The 24342-nt window shown below is 33.9% G+C and overlaps 1 protein-coding gene across 5 annotated transcripts in view; it reads right to left on the bottom strand.

The window, feature by feature from the left end:
* LOC124360658 (baculoviral IAP repeat-containing protein 2) overlaps positions 1–24342 on the bottom strand; it is a 51461-nt gene that overhangs the window by 15318 nt on the left and 11801 nt on the right. For all 5 annotated transcript variants that reach the window (XM_046814471.1, XM_046814472.1, XM_046814470.1 and 2 more), the window contains 3 exons: positions 13579–13674; positions 9791–9951; positions 5691–5825 (listed from right to left, as the gene is read on the bottom strand). In XM_046814471.1, the coding sequence (XP_046670427.1) occupies positions 5691–5825; positions 9791–9951; positions 13579–13674 (392 nt within the window). The remainder of the gene's footprint in view (positions 1–5690; positions 5826–9790; positions 9952–13578; positions 13675–24342) is intronic.

The raw sequence follows: 24342 nt of genomic DNA, 5'->3' as shown, positions 1-24342 counted from the left end.
TACAAAATAACCACAATTTTATGGAATAAGTATATGTATTTGTTTTCTTGTAATGAGAAGTATACTTTTTGAGGGAATAATTTCAAGAAAATAGTCATAACAAAATTTTTATTTTGAAAAACCAAATAGTACTAAAACAACAAACTCTTCTACTGTAATAATTTAAAATAACATCACAAAAGACGTTATTTATTTTTTAGGTTTATACTCTTTTATTTTGGTATTTGTAATACTTTTTTGTTCTATAAACTTTCAAAATCTTTTAAGTATACGGGTTTATAACAGAAAATTGACACAACTAAAATAAAAATATAAGTAAATGAAAATCTATTGATTTTTTGTCTATTTGAAAACTTCATTCATGAAATGCATTCTGACCTGAAATAAAATAGAAATATTATTTCTAAATATTTATTTCATACAATATATCACTAGTAAAATATTAATATAAAAAATTTTACAATCGTAAAAATAAAGTGGCAAAAATAAAAATAAAGCATTTAAGGAACAATACCAAAATTTAAAATGTTGTCATAAAAATTGAATTTTTTATATGATATTTATCACACTGTTTACGCAAAATAAACTAATAATAATTCATTTACAAACTGGAAAAGAACATTAATTACAGCATGACCAAACTAAATGAGAAAATGGTGTGTCTTGACCAAATACTTCTGTACTTCTGCCATACATCAGTGGATTCATTGTTTCAATATTTAACTATTGATTTTTTCATGACAATTGCTCAATAAACAAATTTGAAAGTGAAGAGGTATTGGTCATCTGAAAGTGTCAACATATGGGCATATTAGCACAATATATCGATTGTAGGGGTTTACGATATAAAACAAAACATATCCAGAGTAGAAGCAATTAGTTTGGTAAAATATAAAATGAAAAAAAAAAATGTTCCTTTATAGGTACAGACAAGTCAATACTGTCAATGTTTTTGAAAACCAACCAAATATTTTGATGTTTTATCATTCTAGACTAGTGAAACTTCAGCAAAAACATTGTTTGTCTTCTTTTATTCAAACAGTTCTTTCAAACTTTGAATGGGGGGCAAAACCTATTGATTTCTACACAGTCTCTCTTTCCACTGGTACCAAAAACATAGCTTTTTTTCATTCAAGTTATGTTTAGGCATACCAAAATTCAAAGGCGATCATGGTCACATGTATGTGGCCACCCCAGATCTAGGGTTAAATAACAAATGCAGTAAAAAATAATACAAAAATAACCAATAACTAAAAGTAATCAAGTCAAACAACAAAGTAATACAATGAGGGTCATGATGCTCGGTCTGTTGTGTGCACATGGACATTAATCACTTTCTCCTTCCAAATGGCACAATACAATGTGAATGTCGAGTTTAGCTTCAGCTCATCGTTTAGCTTAGTGCAGCATCTGGAATCTCCTGAAGTCTGGATTCATGTTCTGGAGATCCAAAAAAAGTCGTTAACGAAAGAAGCTCAAAATTAGACTACAAAATTTAGTATAATATAGGTGGAGAGATATTCTCATTGTCTCATCATCAGGTACACAACTAAGTGCTCTACGATGTTTTAGACAGAATCTCTAAGCACGGTGAACCAACCAAGTGTCAAACTGAGCACCAGAAGAGAAAATTAGAATATTTCTTTACCTATATTAAAACTTTATTTTGTATTCAAGGTGTGTCTGATGCCAAAATGATGTAGAGCGTTCATTTTGAGCTTCTATGCTAACAACATTTTTGGATCTCTTCAGACCAACAGGAGTCATGTCAGTGACAGTGTCAGATTCCAGATGCTATACTAGAGAGGAAGGTAAGCTGGAGCTAAATTCAACATTCACATTGAATCAACTCTTCCCACCATAGCTATGTTATGGACATAATACAGTCATTATATGAAATTAAACATCTTGTACAAACACAATCATAAGTATTTGTTTTCATCTAAAACATGTGTTTTGATGATTTTTGCATTGTTTACATTTTTATTTGATGAAAATAAGATGTAAGTTGAATAGCAAAGTTATATTTTAAAACATAGTGAACACAAATTAATGTGAGGGAATCGGTAGGGGATATTCACTAACTCTTCTTGCACTATCTCCCACATGCCGAGCGCTGTGGGCTACACCATAATTACTTGAAAAATAAATTGTATAAAAGATCAGCTCATTACTGTATTAGAAAGATTGATTCTTTGCGATCATTTTGATATTGAGCAAGTAAAATATTTCATTGCGTTTTATAATTTAAAACCATTAATTTATGAATATAATGGAGGATATATACAAAAATCCTTTGCTGAAATTAAAAACAATCATCTGTGAATAAAAATACTGATTTCTTCTAAAATGAGAGAATAAAGGATATACTACTTTTTTTATTCAACAGTTTATTAAAAAATGTAGGTTACCACACATAATGGATTAGGTAGACTTCGCTGGAAACATCTGATTATGTATTATTAAGTTTCACTAAGAGGTTTTATTGAACAAGACTTAATTTGATTCACTAGATTAACACAGTGTGGTAATGGCAATGTTGTTTGTATTTAAATGTGTTGAGATTGCAATAGTACTAACTCTTGTTTCAGAATCAAAGAAGGCGGCACATTGCCAAGCCAAATATTATTATAAAAGATACATAAACCTTATCCTAGATGGAATCTATAGGTAAACCGCTAACAAAAAAAAAACCTTGGTTGATTTGAAGTTCACGCAGGGTGGGGTAAATATCCCTCCACCGCCCCTCCAAGCATCCCCACCACTGCTCGGCGCGCCTAACTATTTTTCAATCTAATAAAAATCAGCTGACTAATCCGGCTCATTCGGTATCGTTCACTGCTGCGACCCGTTCAGTTGAAACCGGTCATTACAGAGTTACTAAGCCTTCCGCTAGAGCGTGTTTTAACGGTCATCGTCGTGACTGAACAAAATGAACGAATGATGAACGACTGGTTGTAATGACCAATGTGAACGAAAGGATCTGCTTGAAAAAATGTGTTCGGATAGAGAAAGAAACAAACATATTTTACAGTGAATGGAAAGATATATAACAATAAATGTATTGTTTCAGGAATCTAGTAAATTTAAATATATATTACTAATAGAAATTACTAACAAAAATTAACTGTATGTTACTATATGCATTACTAAATATTTTAAACGTTAATACTTAAGAACAATGGACTTGGTTGATTAATATGCCTTTGATTTATCATAAGATTATTTCACTACAAAGTTTAAATAAATTACTAATCATCAAACAGACACATTGCATTGTTTGAAAATAATTTATTTTTATAAATAACAACACATTTTAAAACATTTAATCGATTAAGATACCACCACTTTTCATAATACCCAGGCTGAGTCATTAAAATAATATTACGCACACTACTACACAGAACGCCTCCACTCAGATCGACCCTGCACATACGCACCTATATCGACCATGTGTTACCATATGATAACCTTTTTAAATGCTAATTGGCAATCAACTTTTAACAGCACTAATGTTAAATGTTTTTACATTACAACTTCAGAATATTATTACAATTTCAATAGACAATCGAATAAATTTAAAACGAGGTCAAAAAAAGCTAAAAACCATGGATTACTTCAGATTTAGTTTATGCTATAAGTGCTATAAGACAAAGAGATAAATTATGTAAATTAGTGAAAAAGCAACCATTTAATGTGGAGCTTCATTTTTTGACACATTCATTTTTTGACAAATAAAATCCGCAAGTACATTTTTGCTTTACAAAATAATGTTCTTTAAGAGTACAACATATTCTTTAGAATTAATAATTTTCTTCGAGGAAAGAACTAATGACTATAAGAAATTTGTTAATCAAAACCATTCTTACTTACTTATACATTAATTTTCATACTGTTGACGTGACAACGTCTTAAATTAGGTTGCGGCTCGGAGTCACTCATGAAAAAAGTGTAACGCACGGTAACGTTACGATGCCCGTCCAGTGGGTCCGCCGCACGGGATCCGCACGGGATAAAGCAGATAACGTGTGGTCCGCTGCACGGGATAAAGCAGATAACTATGTTTATTCGTGAAAATGTGGAGTGCTTAGATTCGTCATTTACAACAACTACAACAATAAAGGTAAATAATTGTACACTGATATTTCATTATTGTAAAACTATGATTGATTGATTAATTGTTAGATTGACACAAAAGTTGAGAAACTGAGTTTATAGGTTATGTCATACTATTGACAAATGTTGATAGTGTTAAGTAAATTATTAGTTTAAATCACTCTGCAATCAATCGTAATTCAGTCGATTGAGAAGAAACAGCGCGTATTGCTAGTCAAACATTTAAAATAACAAATTATAACCTCTAACCTGTCATAACAGTGCGACCAAACAAACGAACTAAACCGACCAATCACCACGCGCGGAGTTAGAATTTAACTGTGTTTAGCAAGAATTTCAAATTCCAATTTTAGTAAATGTTTTATTCAACTTTACCATTTACAATAACAAATTTTAATTAATTTCAAATTATGTACAATGTTTTTAGTAAACAAAATATATTTCTATAGTTAAAATTTGTGCAATTCTTATTTTCATTCAATTCCTTGTTCCTATTGTGCAATTTAATAATATTCATATCAATAAATATTCTACGAGAAAAAGACGTTGTCACATAAAATCTTCGCCCGTAAAAACCGACTTTACAGGCAACCATAATTTTTTTTAGCGTTAAGAACTCATAACACACGGTAGCCTACTCGCAACAAGTCGTCATTACAGTTTCTATATTAAAAAAAAAACATTCAGCGTAACAAATTTGTATTATATTTCTCAAGTTTTGTACCGTAACGTGTGTTTGAGTTACAACTTCGTTTCTGTGTTGCAATTACCAAATCTTTTACTGGTTTAAAAAACTGGATTAAAAATAAATTCTAAAACCATTTAATAATATCAAAAATTACTAAACTACTATGTTTTATTTATAAAATCATTTGTTCTATTATTAGTTTTGAGTTCCAATATTCACGACCAGAGCCTACGCACAGGTCCTAGGCCCATGTAGGCTCATCCCGGTTATACTATTCTTCTTATTTCAAATTTTAATTGAAATGAATAGAATTAATGCAAGGTTTATTATAATAAGAAATAATTAACTACGTATAAGTACCGTCCTACACTCTGATACATGATTTCAGACATTGTATATATTTGCTTACGTTTGTTGCAAAACGTGTATATGTGTGTTATTGAACAATTTTTAAGAAAATAAACCATTTTCATTTCATTTTTCATTTCACCTGATTTGGAAAAAAGTATCAAATTTATTCAGTTTGCCAGGCCAAATTGAACAAAACTTTCAAAGTGAACGGGTCTTTTGAAACACTCCGATCCGGATCACTCCGTTCACCTGACTGACTCGTTCGAATTGAACGGTCCAAGTAAGTAACTGCAGTATAAACAATATGGCGCGAGCAAGACAAGATTTAAACAGCTGACAAGAAGATGCTTCGCCCACTCGCCACTCCCCCCCGCCGGAGGGGGGCCCCTCCTGCGCTGTGCTGCTCAAATATTTGCTTCTGCGCAGGTTTCTTTGTTAGCGGTTCACCTATGTAAATTGCTCAGCTCAAACTAGAACCTGAAATGGTATAACCTATGTAATCAACATGTGCACTTTAATATTAAGCTAGACTTACAATCTCTGGATTTTAGAATTTTCTGCCTCTGAAGAGTCTGAAGCATCGTGCAATGAAGCTTGTTGACTAAGCAGTTGCAACACAGTCGTTACATTCACTGGTCTTTGTCGAACTGGTGAATTTAGTGGAGTACTCCTGTCAACAAATAGCAAACGTAGCAATAAACGGTGATAGTTATTTTCTTATATTGCCAAACACTAAATGATACAAATACTAAATTAGAGAATTAAGTGAAAACAGAAGGAAAAAGGATTAGTGACAATGACACTAATAGTGACTCTACTGAATTAATGTTGAGTCACTTCCTTTTTATTTGGCCTCCGATCTGCAGAACCAGCCTCAATCTTAGTCAAACAAAAGTTTTCTTCTTTGATTTGTTACCACAAAAATTTGTCATAATGTCTACCATGTCTTCTTAAAATTACTCCATCTTTTCTATCGGTATTTACTTTCTTCTTCTTCAACTAAGTCACTCAAAAACTATAATCTATTTTAGGGGTTAATCTGAAATCCCTCTATTTTGTACTTGTAATTAGATTTGTCCATTTCTATATTCTCTGCCTTATTTTTACTTCTCTTTTTTACAGTGATATTCATTGATTTAACTATGTGATAGTCAGATCCACACTCAAATTCTCTTGGGTTTCTATAATTTTTCATACAACTTTTGTTTCTCTTTACTTAATTTCTGATCCTGCCAATCCTGGAGATTTAAATACTTTTTTATTAATGTTTTTTCTTGGAAAATACTAAGCTTAATACTGATTTTTCAACTCCAACTTTAAAGATACAAGGTGTGATCAAAAAGTTCCAGGACTTTTTATATACTATGGGAATGCAATGTATCTCAGCGATGCGGTTGGCAGCACTGTATTCCCTGACTCAACAGTAACACAGCTGTGTTTGCAGATCAATCATAACATCACTGAAAGTAACATTAGCACAGTTTGAGATTAGTTTTATAGTTTGGATATTTTTTTGTTTAATGAAAATGAATGTGAAAGAAGAGCAACATGTTTGTGTGAAGTTTTGTGTGAAACTGAACAAAACGTTTTCTGAAACCTTTTTGATGTTACAAAAGGCTTTTGGTGAAGAATGTTTAAGCCGATCATGCTGCCATCAGTGGTTCAAGAGGTTTAAAGATGGCCGAAATCCACAGACGATGATGCTCGTTCCGGAGGCCCTTCAACGTCAATCAATGATGACAATGTTGCTAAAGTGAACGCTCTCGTACGCCGTCGACTAACAATCCGTGAAATGGCAGAAGAGTGTAACATTTCATTTGGGTCATGTCAGGAAATTTTAACTGAAAAACTTCAAATGCGTCGTGTTGCAGCAAAGTTTGTGCCAAAACTGTTGACTGAAGACCAAAAACAACACCGAATTCATGTTTCTGAGGAACTTCTTCTAAAGGCAAATGACGATGAAAGCTTCTTGGATCATGTCATTACGGGAGACGAGACATGGGTTTTTGGTTACGATGTGGAAACAAAAGCCCAATCATCACAATGGACATCAAAAGGCTCTCCAAGACCCAAGAAAGCACGTCAAGTCAAATCAAATATGAAGGTCATGCGTACGGTTTTCTTTGACTGTAAATGTGTCGTCTACTAAGAATTCCTTCCACAAGGTCAAACAATTAATCGTTTTGTTTATTTTGAAACCCTCAGAAAGTTGCGTAATGCTGTGAGAAGAAAGAGACCTGAGCTGTGGCAAAGTGGTGATTGGGTCCTTCACCAAGACAATGCTCCTGTTCACTCTGCATTAGTTATCCGTGACTTTTGTGTAAAAAACGCAATGACTGTCATTCCTCAGCCCCCCCTACTCACCTGACCTGGCTCCAGCAGACTTTTTTCTCTTCCCGAAGCTCAAGAGACCCCTAAAAGGACAAAGATTTCAAACAGTTGACGAAATTAAAGAAAAAACGACGGAGCTGCTAAACACCTTTACAAAAGAAGAGTTTTCTGGGACCTTTGATCAGTGGAAACACCGATGGGAAAAGTGTGTAGCTTCCCAAGGGGAGTACTTTGAAGGAGACAAATTCGATTAACCTGTATGTTGTATGAATAAATGAATAAAAATTCAGTCCTGGAACTTTTTGATCACACCTCGTTATGTGCCACATGAGAACTTAACCATTGGTTAATACTGAGGTGAAGTTCGGCGTTACTATCAATGTGTTGCGAGACAGGTCTTCATGGCTAAAAAGAGGTATGTCACTTGGTGCAAGGTCTGGGCTGTATGGAGGATAACTGAACATCTCCCATCCAAAATCATCCAAGAGCGGTTGGGTACGATTGACTGTGTGTGGATGAAACAAAGGTTTTGAGCTCAACTTTCTCCGACACTTGTTTTCTATCACCAGTTTTTGTCTGCAGTGTTTAACAATACTTTACTGCATTCGTTATTGAGCCTCGTAAACAAGGAAATCAATCAGAATCAAACCCTTATTGTCCCAAAAAACAGTTACCATGACCTTTCTAGCTGACAGAGTTTGAAGATTTTTTTGGTTTTTTGGGAGAATGTGTTTCCATTCCATAGACTGTCTTCTCATCTCACAATTAACATGCTTCACTCATGATTCATCATCAGTTACAATACGATCAAGAAGTTCATTACTATTTTCATTGTAATCTTTAAAGAAATTCAGCGATGCTGCAACACTATGTTTTTTATAGTCTTCTGTACGGATTTTTGGAACCCACCTGGGACAGAATTTTGTAGTAGCCAAGCTTCTCCACAAAAAAATTAATGAACTAAACTTTTTGAAATTTGGAGAAATGTTCTCTAAGTTCAGTGATTATGTAGCCTAACAATCATGATTAACACAAATCTTCATTGATTGTCTTCAACAAGTCTTCAGTAACTAGGTTAGGCCAACCACTGTGATTCTAATCATGAACACTAATACAGCCATTTATAAAGGCAATATACTACTGCCTTACTCTGCTTTCACTCATTATCACATTACTTTAAACATAAAAAAAATTGTGATGGAATTAAATCGGTTTGCAGTTTTTGGCCAACAAAAATCTAATATTACTAAATACACTTCACAAGTGGCAGGATTTTAAATTACAGTTAACATTTTAACTAGTTACAATGAGATAAATAGGTAATACACAGACTGCCAGCTACCACAGCTCAATGCATACTGGACTTAGGAATCTTTTAAACCCAAGATTGAAGCTCTTATCCCACTGCTGAGCTAATTCAAAATGTTTTACTTTCTGGACAACCCTTGTAACAAAATTTTAGTAGTAATCAAATTATGTAAAGACAAATAATAAAAAAGTGTCTCCATATTTTGTGGCTAATTTTTGTTTGATTAAATTTAGTTAAGTAGTAGTACGCTTTTTAAATCAAATTATACTTTTAAATAGTTTAATATATTTAAAATGGGTTGAATTGAACATTTACAAGAGGAACAATATTTTTGGTCAAAAAGGAATTTTGTCACAAAGTTGGTTAGATTTATGATGTAAAAAAAATTTAAAGCAATATTAAGTAAATTAACTACTTTGAACTAAAAATACTCCAACATGTACAAAACATTATATAAGAGTCAGGTTAAACTCTGATACTCTTCACCATGAACATTTAAATAATATATCTACCAACAACAATTTTACAAATCAAAAACTTTGAACAAACTTTTCTTTTTTCTAAACAAATTTTTTTCATGAAGAGGTGGAGTAAGGACATTTTTTTTTTGTTTTAATTATATTATGTGAAAAATGTTCCTTGAACAATGCTGAATAAAAAAATATATAATATGACATAGGTACTTTATAGTAAACATGTAATAATAAAATAAATATAAGTCAATGTATGAAATACTAAAAACACTCCGCCACTGAGAGAAATATGACCGCCAGTTCCAGGGTTAAGTTTGAACAATTTCATAGGATCATACCACATCATAAGTACTTTTACTGAGTAGTATAAGGACTTTGATTTTGAAAATTGTGTGTGAAGCCATGGGCAACATCTAGAAGTTCAATAAATATTTTATTTGTATTTAGAATACACTACACATATAATTTAAAAAAAATACATTCATTGGTATGAACCAACAAAAATAAAAAATAACAGCATACCAAGTTTCTTCAGTATCTTGATAAGGTACTTCGTCAAGCTGTATGTCGAGGGTGGCTTCAATGAGGTCATCTGCAGTAGAAAAAGGTAATCCTGTTTGTTCCAGTTTTTGACGAATAGCCATTTTAACTCTTGATAAATCCAAGCCAATCTGGAGAGCAGTCTAAAAGAATAAATAAATACAAAACAATGTATGTAGAACACTATCTCACACTGTAAATGATTATTTTTGTACTAAAAATACATTTGAATCCCTTTTCTAGAATTAAAATTAACAATGGTGTATTTATACATATTTTTACTCGAAATTACATCAATTTTTATGAATCAATTCATAAGAAAACTGTGTTTAACACTTTGATTATGGCATATACACAATGATACTATCCCTACTGTCCCAGAGTTGGTACATAAATTGTGTTACAGTGAAGGTGTTAACAACAGATAATATAACTAGAGATGTATCAATTTTTTTTGTCAGGAGGAAAAGAGACATGTCTCCGCTCATAGTCCTAAAAGGACTTTTGCACCTCCCTTACTATAAGTTTAGGCCCTCAGAATCTGAGACTTTTGCAGAAGCTTATCAGGTTTGAGGGCTCCTGTTCTCTGACATCCTTAGGACTGAGAAGATATGCCCTTGGGAATTTTTGTTCTAATGTTACATATGGCAGGACAGTTTAGCCACAAATCTAATATCTAATCTAGGAGTGTTTAACTGATATTTCTGCTTCTCCACAGAGTCTGCATTCATTAGTCTGGCTTTGACCCACCTTCATCAGATGTTTCCTAAGAGGGCCATGTCCTGCCAACTTCCCTAATAATAGTCATGTATCCTCCTTACCCTTTTCTAGGAGAGCTGACCACCCTTTTGCATAAGAAAGACACGAATTTTAGATTGTCTAAGTCTAGAGGCCCTTTTCCCAAGTTAAGGATCTAATCCTCTTCCATCCAAAGAGGAGTCCCACAGGGATCTGTTCTTGGACCAGCCTTATTTGTACTCTTTACAAATGATATGCCACAACATCTCCAAGACTATGCCTACAGTATTTTGTACGCAGATGACACAGTGCTGCTCACTGGAAAGAAAAGTACAGAAGACCTTGAAATTGCTTCATATATTGCATTAAACGTAGCAGCTGAGTACTCTTCTGTAAATGACCTCGTCCTTAACGAATCTAAGACAAAGCAGATAGCTCTAGGAATAAATAGAGAGAAAATTTCAGAGCTCCCCAGTATTACAGCAACCAACGAAGTAAATCACTTAGGGATCGTGATAGACGAAAAGCTGTCCTGGGAGGGGCAAGTAAACAAGCTCTGTAAAAAACTTAGCTCAGCTATCTTCGTTATAAAGAGGATCAAGACAATAAGCACTCAAGCAGCCAGCAAAACCTCATATCATGCACTGTTTGAGGCGCACCTGCGGTATGGCATTGTGCTATGGGGAGGCTCAACAGCAAGAAATATGCAGCGCGTACTGATCCTGCAAAAGAAAGCTGTAAGAGCAATATCTGGCCTGGGCACAAGAGACAGCTGTAGACAATCTTTTAAAGACCTAGGTATCCTCACTGCACCCTCACTCTACATCCTGGAGACAATAATGTATGCCTCTACACAAGACCTGCCTAGTCACCAAGACAGACATGCCTATCTTACCAGAAATGCTGCAAACTATGCGTTACCTCCACACAAGACAGCACGCTACGAGACGAAGCCAACCTATGCTGGAGCAAAATTCTTCAACTGCCTACCAGAAGCACTCAAGAGTACCAGCCGTAACCTGCTCAAGAAGAAGCTAACTGCCTGGCTGCTAGGGAGATCGTTCTACAGCCTTGAAGAATTCTTGACCTGGAGAGAACATGAACATTGACCACTTAATATCCACTGCTTAGTGTCCTCTGACAAATTATTCAAATGCTACATATCCTATACTGTTTGACACCAATTCAGATCTTGAAGATCTTGTATTAAGCCTACTCAATAAACTCAACTCAATAAACAATAAATTCCCCAATCTTTCACTAGAGCTTTGCTGTAGGAGAAAGCTACTCCACAGCGTGGTTTTGGCCCTTAAGGATTTCCGTACCTATTTAGGCGGGGATATCTGCTATTTTGTTTTAGTTGTCGAGTTTGTCTACTGCCAAAACGTCCCTCTTACAAAACTCACAGTGACAAAACAGTTTTATAAACAACTATTATGGCTTTACTTTTTCAACTGCCACATACTTAATGATGAAACAGCATACTTTTATACCTTTTTGGGATCACATGCTAAGAAAGGACTAAACTCTATTGCTTCTTTTATATTTGATGCAGTTCACAGGAAGATTGAGAAAATTCTGAATATAAAGAAAGTGGTAATGATTTCTGATGCTACAGGAGGTCAAAATAAAAAACAAAGGATGATGTTTTCATCGTGGCTTTAAAATGCACTTTCTGTACAGGTTATACAGATGTTCCCTGTTCGCAGACATTCCTTCTGCCAATGTGACTGAAACTTTAGTATTTTTAAATCATCTCTAAATAAACGGGAGGAAATTGAGCTGCCAGTGTCTATCACAAAAAAATAGTTCAATGCACAAAGACACCAACACCTTTTGAACTGAAAGAAAATGCTTTGATTCATAATTGGGAAAATGGGTTAAAAGAATACTTTTTGAAAGCCACAACAAATGAATGTAAAATTAAATTCACACTCCAGAAATATGTAATTCTTAAGTATCAGAGCACAGGAAATATTATAAGCCACAAAGCTTACAACTTTTTATTAGCAGACACATTCAATTCATGACAACTTTGCCTAATGACATAACTCTAGATCAAGCAAAAAAAAAAAAATGCAACGAAACCCTGCAAAAATCAGAGACTTAAGATCATTATTAAGATTTAAGAAGAAAGTGTAGCTTTTTGTGGAGATTTCTTTAGAGCAGGAGAAGCAGCTGAAGCTGATAATGACAATGACAGTTTAAGTGGAGAATATTCAAAGATTTGAAGCAGATTTGTGTTGATTCCATTCTTAGTGCATTTTTACAAGACTCAGTGTTATTAACCTTTTTATTACTGTGTACCTAATTTTATACTGTAATAAACAAAACCTTGTAAACTGTTAAGCCTATTATCTATTATGTTTTCCTTTTTTATAAGTTTTAATTACATGTTCAAAATGAATATAATTATTATATTTTGACCTTACCTTTCCTAGCACTACCCTAACATTTAACTAACTTAATTACGAAGAGGCCTATGTCATTATTTTTTAGTTTTATTAATGTACAACTGTAAATATTGAAGTTATAACTGAAAGCCCTCATTCTGAAAAAGGTCATTCATTAATCACAAAATAATTCGTTCTCTGTAAAAAGGGCTTTCAACATAGGTAAACATTTCTTATTATATACTATTTTTATAACAGTTTAAAGAAAACCAAACACATTTTTGTAGTTTAAAAGAGTTGTCCAACCTCTTACAGTTAAAATTAACCTAAAACACATGAATTAATTAAGAGTATTGATACTAGTTGACCAAGGAACAAATGACAAGAAATGGCACCCAGAATATTATCAAAGTTAAAAATTTCCAAACAAATGTTGAAATTATGATTACTAAACTCTAGCATTAAATGTCACCGGCTTAAAAACATACACAGCACAGTGCATGTGACTGACTGTTTCTTTTAATTGTATTTTAAGGTTTTAAACTTGTACCCATTATATAGAAAACATAATATACGTATATAATAACATGAATGTTAGCAAATAATGTTAAATAGTAATACAAGAAGCTATATACATACAGTGGCTATAGGGCTGCTCATGAGAGCCGACAGCTCGTCTTCAGAGACTCGTGTGCTTCTAGTCCTTGTCACCTTGTTATCCGTTGAGCTTGAAAACTGAAATGTTCACAGTCTTATACAACCTTATCACAAGCATTAAATAATAGAACATAACCAGCATACGAGGGCTGTTCAAAAAGTATCGGACCTTCTGTCATCCCGCTTCAGCGCTAGCGGCCAAGCTAAGCGTGGATGTGGAGGGGACTGTCATGCGTGCGCATGCACTGTTTTTTATCACGACAAAGCTTCAGTCGCCAGCAGTCAGCCTAGTAGTGTAGACTTCTCTGTTGTGCTCAGCGGTTTTTATAAAGTTATAAAATGACAGAAAAACTTGAGCAGTGTTACTGCATTAAGTTTTTCCAAAAGCTTGTTGATTCACAAGTGTGGAAACAGTTGGCAAGATTCAACAGACTGCCATGAACAGTATTCGAATAAAAGAGTGGTATAATCGATTCAAAACTGGTCAAAGTGGAAAGTGAATTGTGTTCAGGCAGACCATCAAGTAACCAGAATGAGAATGTTATTGAACAATTGCAAAATTTAGTCAATGAGGACCATTGTCTTACAGTCCAAGAACTGGCAAAAGAAATTGGGAGTCAGCATTGGTTCAGTACAATCAATTTTAACAGATTTTGTCCTGAGGAAAAAGGACAGTTTGCCCCCGCGCTTAGTCCTAAAAGGACCTTTGCGCCTCCCTTACTTAAATTTGTGTTCTCAAAGTCCGAGGCTTTTACAGAAGCCTAAGATTTGAGAAGATTTGGAGAAGATTTGAGGGCTCCTGTTCTCTGATATCCTTGAGGCTGAGAAGATTTGCTCCCAGGAATCTTTTCCAAATTTTGGAGATGGCAGGACAATCTAACCAAATATGCTCTACTGATTCCTTCTCTACTCCACAGAGTCTACATTCGTCAGTTTGGCTAAGGCCCCCCTCATAAGATGTTTCCTAAAGGGGCCAAGTCCTTTCAATATTCCTAATATCAGTCTAATACCCTCCTTACTCTGATCTAGGAGAGCTGCCCACCCTTTAGCGTAAGGAAAGATAAACATTTTGGATAGTCTTAATCCTGAGGCTCTACTCCAATTAATGTTTCTTATCCTCTTATTCCAATCTTTTACAAGAGCTTTGCTGTTGGAGAAAGTTATCCCGCAGCCTGGCTCAGGCCCCAACATTATGGACTCCGTTCTCTTTTTGGCAAGGATGTTTGCTTTTTCATTTCCATGAATGCCCTCATGACCTGGCACTCAACTGAGTGTTACCCTGATATTCGTAGCCAGCTCAGCTAGAGCATTCTTACATTCACAGACTGCTTTTGAGTCAAACGAACAGGTATCAAGTGCCTTTAGTGCAGCCTGACTATCAGATAGTATCAAAGTACTTTTACTCCTTTTGTCCTCATTTGTAGGATTTGAAAATAAGAAGAGTGCCTGCAAAATGTGTTCCAAAGTTGCTGACAATGGAGCAAAAACAACAACTTCACCTTGAAATTGCAAAAGACATGATGGACAGTGCAAACAGTAACCCTGACTTCCTGAACACAGTGATCACTGGTGATGAATCCTGTATTTATGGATACAACCAGGAAACCAAGATGCAACCATCGCAGTGGAAACATAACATCTCCAAGACCAAAAAAGCATGGCAAGTTCACAGCAAAGTCAAGGTCATGTTGACAGCCTTCTTTGACTCCATTAGAGTGGTGCATCATGAGTATGCACCACACGGCCAAACCATCACAAAAGAATACTATCTTGAGGTTCTTTATCGCCTACGTGATGCTGTGCGGCGCAAACGACCGAATCTGTGGGAAACAAAAACTTGGCAGCTCGATCACGACAATGCACCTGCCCACTCTCCACATTTAGTTCAGAGTTTTCTCGCTATCAAAACATCTCTGGTTCGCCAAGCTCTGTACTCCCCCAACATGGCTCCCTGACTTCTGGCTATTTTCTAAGCTTAAAATGCCCCTGAAAGGAAATCGATTTCAAGAAATAGAAGACATTAAAGTGGCAGAAACGCTGGGAGAAGTGTGTGCATCACCAAGGAGACTACTTTGAAGGGGATTAGAAGTTTGTAGTTCTAGTTCAATAAATGCACTTTTAATTAACAAAAGTCCTATACTTTTTGAACAGCACTCGTGCATTAGCTAAACATACAATAATCGATATAAAGGACTATTAGTTAATTTAACTTAAATTCTGTTGATGAATATCTCAGCTCACTCTAAAAGATTAAACTTTCCAGAAAGTATAAGATTCATTGAATGGAGTGAATAAAAACTGGGCACATAATTTTTCCTTGAGGAATTCATGAAGTGTTTGGGTTTTTGTTTTGATGTGCTCTATTTAAACAAGCAATTTTAGTGATGATTCGACTATTGATATGAGATCTTGCTCTAGGTGCAAGTAAATAAAATATACATTTTTCTAACATATTTGAGCAGATTTTCCAGGTATTTCCAATCTACTTATTTGAAGACAACACAGTGGAGTATGGACTTCCAACTTAGAAAAATGGCTGTATTCATGTGTATTCAACTTCTTTGTGGTAGATTCAAACAATTGCAATACACGGCTCTGTATTGTTTTAACAAAGTAGACTGAATGCATATGTGATTAATTCCTGATATTGAAACATGAACTGGAACACACTCCAATTGAGTTAGAAAACATGTTTTATTAACCATGTTAATGATCTATGTTAAAGCAAAAGATAGACTGTATATAGTAAAATGTGTGCAAATTTAATTTCATTTACTAGTTGAAGAATACATGTAAACCTGATTATTTGTTTTAGCAATAAGTTCTGTGATTGTACTAATATCTACAATCTTAACATGGTGATGAATTCAACAAATGTAGAATCACTTATGACTAAAAGCGACAGTTAATTACAATATATAATTAAAAGTTTTTTTTTAAATCTGTTACATCAAGTCAAATAAAAAATATTTATTTATTTGGTATTTTGTATGTTGTAGAATGTTATCACTTACTTCATTTGTAAAACATTTTTTATATGCAATTCCTTTACATATTTTTATTTTATTTACTGCAAAGTATGTACAGTTAATTTTTTGTGAAAAATTAAGTGCTCCGATTTGAAAATAAACTTAGTTCTGTTGGATCTAAACAATTATATTTTTTTTACAGTTTCTGTTAAAAATGTGTGTAACATTCTAGGTTTTAAGCTGTTCAGTAAAAATATTCACGCTGTTTTGAAGTTCTCAAATTCATTTAGCAAAACAAAGGACTTCTTTTAGTGTGTAGTAAAATTTTTTTTTCCTCAGTCCCATAATTTTTATTTGTCTATCTGAAGTGTCCTTTTTATTATGAAGGAGAAGATTAACCCTAAGGAGAACTTTTTTGCTACACTCGTTTAACAAGGATGACCAATTGTACGAAGCCAACAATAAGGTAAGAGGTTCAAAATTCTTTTTAGGCAATATCAGTTTGCTTTGATTATTACACCAAGATACATCTCTTGAGTCAACACAGGTACTTTTTAAGAATGTCTTAACTAATATCCCATCATAATCCGAGTAGGGGAATGAGAAAATTGTTACCAAAGAAACATTCAAACAATGATTGACAATATACACATTATCCAAACAATTTTTATCTAGTTGTGTTTTTGTTCATGGAAAAAAGTTAAACTCTCTTCAAACATTAAGAAAATATTTTGCTGTTTTACTATTTTTTGTAATATCAAATTTACTATTAAAATCCCCTCCCTATGATAATATTGTAAAATTTCTAATTCATAATGAATGCCAAACAGTTTTTCAGCACACACAAAAATTGCTGTGGATTACCATTAAGAAAATGATAAACTGAAACCACAACAGTTCTAAATTCATCCAAAATTATAGCCGCTGCTTCAAAGTTCATTTCTTCGCAAAGTTTTGATATATTGCAATCTCTAGAATTGTATTTATTGTTAACGAATACACAGATTCCACCTCTTATTCAGTTCACTCTAGAAAAATCAACAGCACAGTAAAACCCATTCAGATATGAACAACTGATCTCATCTCCCAACAACCAATGTTCAGTTAGGCAGACCACTGACAGATTTAAATATGTCAGGAAACTTTCCAAAACAAAAACCTTATTTTTTATCCCCTGAATATTCAAAAACATCACATTCATGGCATAGTTGTTGATGTTGATGGAGGCTGAGGAAAGGTAAATCAGTGCCATCGCTGGTGTCCCCCGTGTGGATGAGCCCTTAACCTGGCTTCCCAATGATCCTTGCAGATTCCGATATTGTAGAGGGATTGACAGTTCTAGCTGTTTTAAAAACTCGGGATATAGTATACGATTTCCTTAAATTTCTTTATGCTTTTCTGTCAACAGATATGACCTTAATTGATGCTCCAGTATGGTGTTGAAAATCTAAAACTCTTATTGGCTATAACAGGACAGTGAATAATGCAACATCTTCAGACAAACAGGAATGGACAAAATTTTGAGCAATTAGAAAGCAGAGTGCAAACCATCCTATTAAAAAACCTAATAATATTGGCCAACTTCCTCCAAAAATCATATGCAATATGTTCAATTGGAACATTGTCCCGCACACAACCCATTGGCAAGCAAATGAGATTTTTCAGATTTTTTTATTTTAAATCTTGTAGAAACTGTCAAAGCTTGCATCATAGTCCACCAAGTTAAGCTTTTGGTAGTACTTGTTTTTAGTCACTAGACCATAGATGGTTGCTATTTTGACAAGTCAGGTGACAGTTAACAAAGTCCTTTGAGTTGCGGTCTATTAAACTTTTGTCTAAAAATCACTGCCACCCCCTGACTCATGTTCTTTGCACTTTGTAAGTCAGCTGAAATGCAATGAAACCATACTTCTTTCAACAACACAAATTGGTAGATCAATACCTTTTTTTCTTTTCTGCACACTGCTGAAAGATAGCACTTAATTTATCAGTAATTAAAAATGATAACTTGGTTTTTCCTCTATTGTTTATGTGCAACCCTGGTTGAGTGAAGTGAAAACGCTTGAGTACCGAATCCAGGTCCACCAAATACACAGACTAAAGACGACTTACCAACTCTCTTATGTAGTTATTAGCTTTGTCTATGACGATGTGGTAATTGTCTGTGATAGATAAGTCACATCTCATTGGGACTGCCGTTAACAGTACAGCCATTTTCTTGCTTAACTGAACTAATTCTTTTTCCAAAGATGAATATATTGGAAATAGGTTTCCACGTAGAATGTCATTAGTTTCACCCATCACACAGATGACATCATACCTTGATTGTGAAGCAGCCTCAGCTATTTGAAGGAGCCAGGCATTTGGCATGGCTGAGCCTACTACAAGGAGATCGTTTTGATTAATTAATCCACTCAATTTTCCGTGACAGTCCCCCACCCTGATTATCTCTGTATAATGCAAGTTTCAGTTTCCTTCCCATTTTTTGTTTGGGATTGAATAGCCTTTTACTGGTAGATTTTTTTATTTTCACAGGGTTTCCGCAAATTAGGCAACTACACTTTATCTTCAGATTCTTGTTGCTCTAATTGATTGCCAGATAGCACAATGTACTGATTTGATATTACCATAGATGGTTGATTTTTGGAGGAAGTTGGCCAATATTATTAGGTTTTTTAATAGGATGGTTTGCACTCTGTTTTCTAATTTCACCACATTTTGTCCATTCCTGTTTGTCTGAAGTTGTTGCATGATTCACTGTCCTGTTATAGCTAATAAGTTGTTTTATTGTGTTTGCATTGAAATTTACATACTGATTTTTACAGACCAATAAGGCCAGCTGTGCCCTTTTTGTAATATATCAGCTTCAGACAGAGGATAGAGAATGTCCTCGAAGAGGCTTGCTGACAAAAAAATGAATCCATCAGATGTTTTTGAAATGATAACATAAGTTATTAAGAGCATGTAAATGACAGTCATTACTATCGTTTTGTTTTGGGGTCTTAATATTGATTACTGGTGTTTCTGTAGCAAAATTAAAATATTTTTGTATTTTAAAGGCAATGCTCTCTGCATGTTGCAGGTTGTAGACGCCTAGGGAATCAAAATGACAAATTTTGTTGTCAATTTTATCCCACAACAACAAACTCCAGTGGGATCCAGAGCCTCCAATTTTTTAAAATTCAGATGAGTCATTGACTGGGAAAAATATTACTTTTTTATTATGTAGCAGTAAGGGTTTGATAATACTGTCATAGTCACCAATTATCTTTATTGCCAGTGGGATAACGGGGTTCAGGAAACAAACATCTTTATGGAGTACTTTATTATTCAAGATGTAAGAATAAACATCAACAACTGTATAATCTGTAACACACTCTGTTTCCATAAGAGATATTGGTATATTTTCTTTCACATCTGCGTTTAGAATATGAGCTCCAGTTTCCTTTGATTTCTCATTTAAAGTGATCAATGGCATGTTATTTGACACATCTGCCATAGATCATTAGACAGGTCTACTGAGTTATTCCTAGGAAGAGAGTTTTCTGATAACATGGAGCAGTGTTCACCCATTTTTAGAGTAGAGGTTTTGTTTGAAGTGTCCAGAACACTGATGGACAGACGGCCCAATTCTGGAGTTTGTTGAATCTCGGTAACAGAGTTTATAAGTTACTTTAGTTTTTGGGGCCTTTTTAGGAGTAGACTTCTCACTTATTTTAATAGCTTTTTCGATTTCTTCTAGGACTCAGTTTGATTTTTTTCTCTTGGATTTCCAAGTTTATTTTAAAATTCCTTATAAGGGAAAATATTACCTTGTCTAGATTTTTTCTGTTTTATTTTTACCGTAAAAGTAACATTAAACAACTTAGTTTTGTTTTTGTTTTCAATGTCGTTTATTATAGCAGGCCAAGAAGGATATCCACAAATGAATGGAAGCACATAAGCGCCTGTGTTAATTTTGTTTGCCATGATCTCTTATTAAACTTATTTCCTATTTAGATAATTTCTTAAATCTTTTTGGTATATGCTTGTAACAGAAAACAATTTATTTTTTAGCCATATAATATAACGAAACAGTCATTCTCAAATTCACAAAATAAAACTGAAGTTTTCAGGCAGTTTACAATTGAGAAGAAAACTATTATCTATAATACTATATATCATCTATGTTCCAAAGTCAGTCCAACCATGATAAGTTAAGTTACATCAACTTACTTAATGTACACTACAAGTTTACACAGGTGTTAACCAAGCCTATCTTTCTTTCATTAACTACTGTAGTATGTTTGTTCCTATCAACATTGGCTATTTATTTGCACAAAAGTATTTTATGGTCCCCAATTACTGTACTGATTACACTAGATTTCTGTGCATTAAAGTGTTTCTTTAATTTTGATTTTCTTGTCAGAAATATTGCTTGATTCCATCAAAATTATTCTGTAGCCAAAACATGTGGTTTCTTAGTACACAATATATCAGAATTGTGTAAAACAAAAATTACTTTTTGAATCAATAAACTTTAATGATTGGTTAAAAATGTTTTGTTTTGTAAAAAGTAAAGTGTACATTTTCTATTATTCCAATTTACGAAAAAGGCATAAAACATTTAGACACCCACACGCGACTCTCTCTTCGAGATCTAACATTATAAACTGGTATGTACGTCTCATCAACAGAGACTATTTTGGAAATAATTCAATGATCACCATTTTTTATCAGTTGGAAGATCTGCTACCTGATTCTCACATGCTCAGCTTTTTACTCATGAGTTAAATTATGAGGTATCTATCAAGAAACAATTTCCTGCCTTTTAATAAAAAACCCATGTAAGATTATTCACACTGCTGTGGATCCAATACCTACGGAAGCTACAATTATTAAAAAGTACCAGTGTCTTTCCTCTTGCATCATGGCATAGATAAGAATGAGAAGATTATTGAAATATCCACTGCCTACCGGTATTTCAAAACCTTCAAGTGACCCTTGTATAAAAAATATTTAATATCTCATATGAAAAGGTTGCATAAATATATGCACTGTAACATGTCATTTTTTACAGTGGCTTAAATAAGGATGAATTTTTTTTATTTGGAAAGGAAAATATTTTTAGTTTAATGACATGTTAAGATCTTTATTTCTTCCACCTACAATTATACTATGGTAGCACAACATCAACGCAAAAGATGACGGCTCGCAGGGTCCGGCTTGATCAAGTGGCGATCACCATGGAGTTTCGGAATAAGTCTACTGGAGATCGCTTCAAGGGCTGTAGTGCCTTAAAGCGGACGGTTCAGGTACTACAGTATGTAAGTACGTTGTGCCTGGCTAACTCGAGCAGTCATCGAATCACCGCATCACAATACAACGCGATAGGTGCAAGTAAGTCCTAGCCATAGTTGGTACATATTTTGCTTGCCGCTACACGCTTTTGCCTATACTTTCCTAGTCACTAATGATATGATCAGAAAATAAGATTATGTACTTAAACTGCTAATAAAATATAGCAAGAAAATAAATCAGTACGAATAGGGTTAAATTTTATTACTAGTAACGAGGAGTTTGGATTTAGTTTAGTTTTTATTTATCTTATCGTTTCTTTTCGCAAGTTGGCACCAGTGTTCCTTAGTTTCAAGCTTGAGTTTAACTAGCAACTATCGTTTTAGGGAACATTTATGTAGGAGGACAGTCATCCTAAAGAAATTGCCGACACCTTCCCTTTGTTTCCTTTCATTTCTGAGTCTGAGATGATGAATGCCTGTTGATCCGTTGATCATCGGTGTTATATTTGCTTCGGCTTTTGTTTTTATATTAATTCGGGTCAAAATAAAAAAATCAAATCAAAATAATTTATTTCTCATTGACATTAACATGTATCGAGAATGGTCAATAAGTATAAATAACTAAATACTAAAAATATTCTTGTCAAAGTTATTGTTATATCTGGTAAAACTACAAATTAAGAAATATATTATTGAAAAACAGTACTATTGATATTTTTACTTGTAAGGTTGGGTGGGGCACAAAAATTCAGAGAGTGAGTAAAAACAGTTTTTTACAAGAAAGTCTTTTAGCTTGTTTTTGAAAGATTCAAGTGAAGTGCTGGCTTTTAAATAATCTGGCAATCTATTATAAATTGTAGGTCCTAAATATTCTATTGATTTGCGGAACATATTATTACTATGGTGGGGTACTGTTAAACTATTTTTATTTCTGGTGGGATAAATAATGATTGTGGGTAGGAAAATCAGTAATGTGTTTAAAAGTGTAAATTGAAACGGAATAAATAAAAATGGAGGAGAGGGTTAGTATACGTTCTTGGTGAAACACTTGCCTACAGCTCTCCAGGCCCCTCAACCCAAACACTAAACGAATAGCCCTCTTTTGCAATTTGAATACTCTTTGTAACAGAGAAGATGAAGCAGTTCCCCATGACATTATGCCATATGACATCACAGAGGAAAAGTAACCATCATATACCATTTTCAGTGCACTACTTTTCAGGAAATTGGAAAGACACCTTAAGGAAAACAATACAGAGTTGAGCTTAGAGCACTTATCTGGTTTTCCAAGTTTTGAGTCTGGAGTTTCCAAGCACGGGTCTGAGCTGAACTTGGAAACTCCCTCTCCCTTTCGAACCCTGGTTTTACCCCTATCGACTGTTCTACCTGGTGTCTTAGGGTTATATAATATTATAAACTATCCCTACCTGATTTAACCGTTACTCTACTTGCTAACTTTATTTATTAATATAAATCTCAAAAAATAATTACAGATTATATTAAAATTATTATTAGGCTTGAAATTAAGTTCTATTTTAACTTTTTATTTCTTATATTATGATATAAAAATGTTCAAAAACATCTTATTTTGAAAATTTGAACATCAAACAAGAACAATTAACCCAAAAAAGTTATCACTTCAATTATTTCATATTTTACAATACTATATTTTAAAAATCAGTTATATCAAGCTAGGTTTGAAAAAACTTTAATTATTTGTTGAAATGGCTTGACTTAATAGTACACCAATTACAAGAGTTTAATCTATTTTAAGTACAGCACATGTAATGTGGAAAGCAAAGTGGGTGATTACTTTCCATACATTTCCTGTTTCCTGATCTAAATCTTATCCTACCATAGGGTATCACAATCTTAATTGGAAACAACTACAAAAACATTGTAAGGCGGCAACACATTAGTTTCTCTGCTGGTAGTTATCACTAAACTGTGAGCATTGGACCTAGTCTTAAAGATACAATGTTTTTATTTAATTTGGATATGTAACTTATAACATTTTTTTTAATAGTCTAATTTAATAAAGAGATCTTAAGTCATTGTTTAATCTTTTTCAACTTGTTTAATCAAATTGGGCGGTTTGTACAAATTCTAGGTCTTATACATGAAAACTACATTGGGCCTACGATTTAGTCCATGGTCTTTTACAAAAAAATGATGAAGGCCACCTGGTCAGCCCAGTGTAGTGTATGTTAAATTTAATGTGAGCTCCAAATTACTTAGACTAATTGTATTAAATGAGTGACATAGCAAACTATAGGTGTTTCTTACATTATAGAACTGACACATCCTGTACTCAACCTAAACATGCTTCTTAGTTATTCCCCATTCTGATAGAGAACAGCATGAAGACGTTTGGGCAATGTGAGAATGATGTATTCAAATATCACCAACTCAAATTCGGCCTCTAAATATTTAGATTATAGCAGTGTGCCAAACTTTCGTTCAGAATAATTTTCAATAACTAGTCTACCTATTTTTAA

Source organism: Homalodisca vitripennis, chromosome 4 (genome assembly GCF_021130785.1).
Source record: "Homalodisca vitripennis isolate AUS2020 chromosome 4, UT_GWSS_2.1, whole genome shotgun sequence".
NCBI classification, from domain to species: Eukaryota; Metazoa; Arthropoda; class Insecta; order Hemiptera; family Cicadellidae; genus Homalodisca; species Homalodisca vitripennis.
This window is presented reverse-complemented; position numbering and strand designations above follow the sequence as displayed.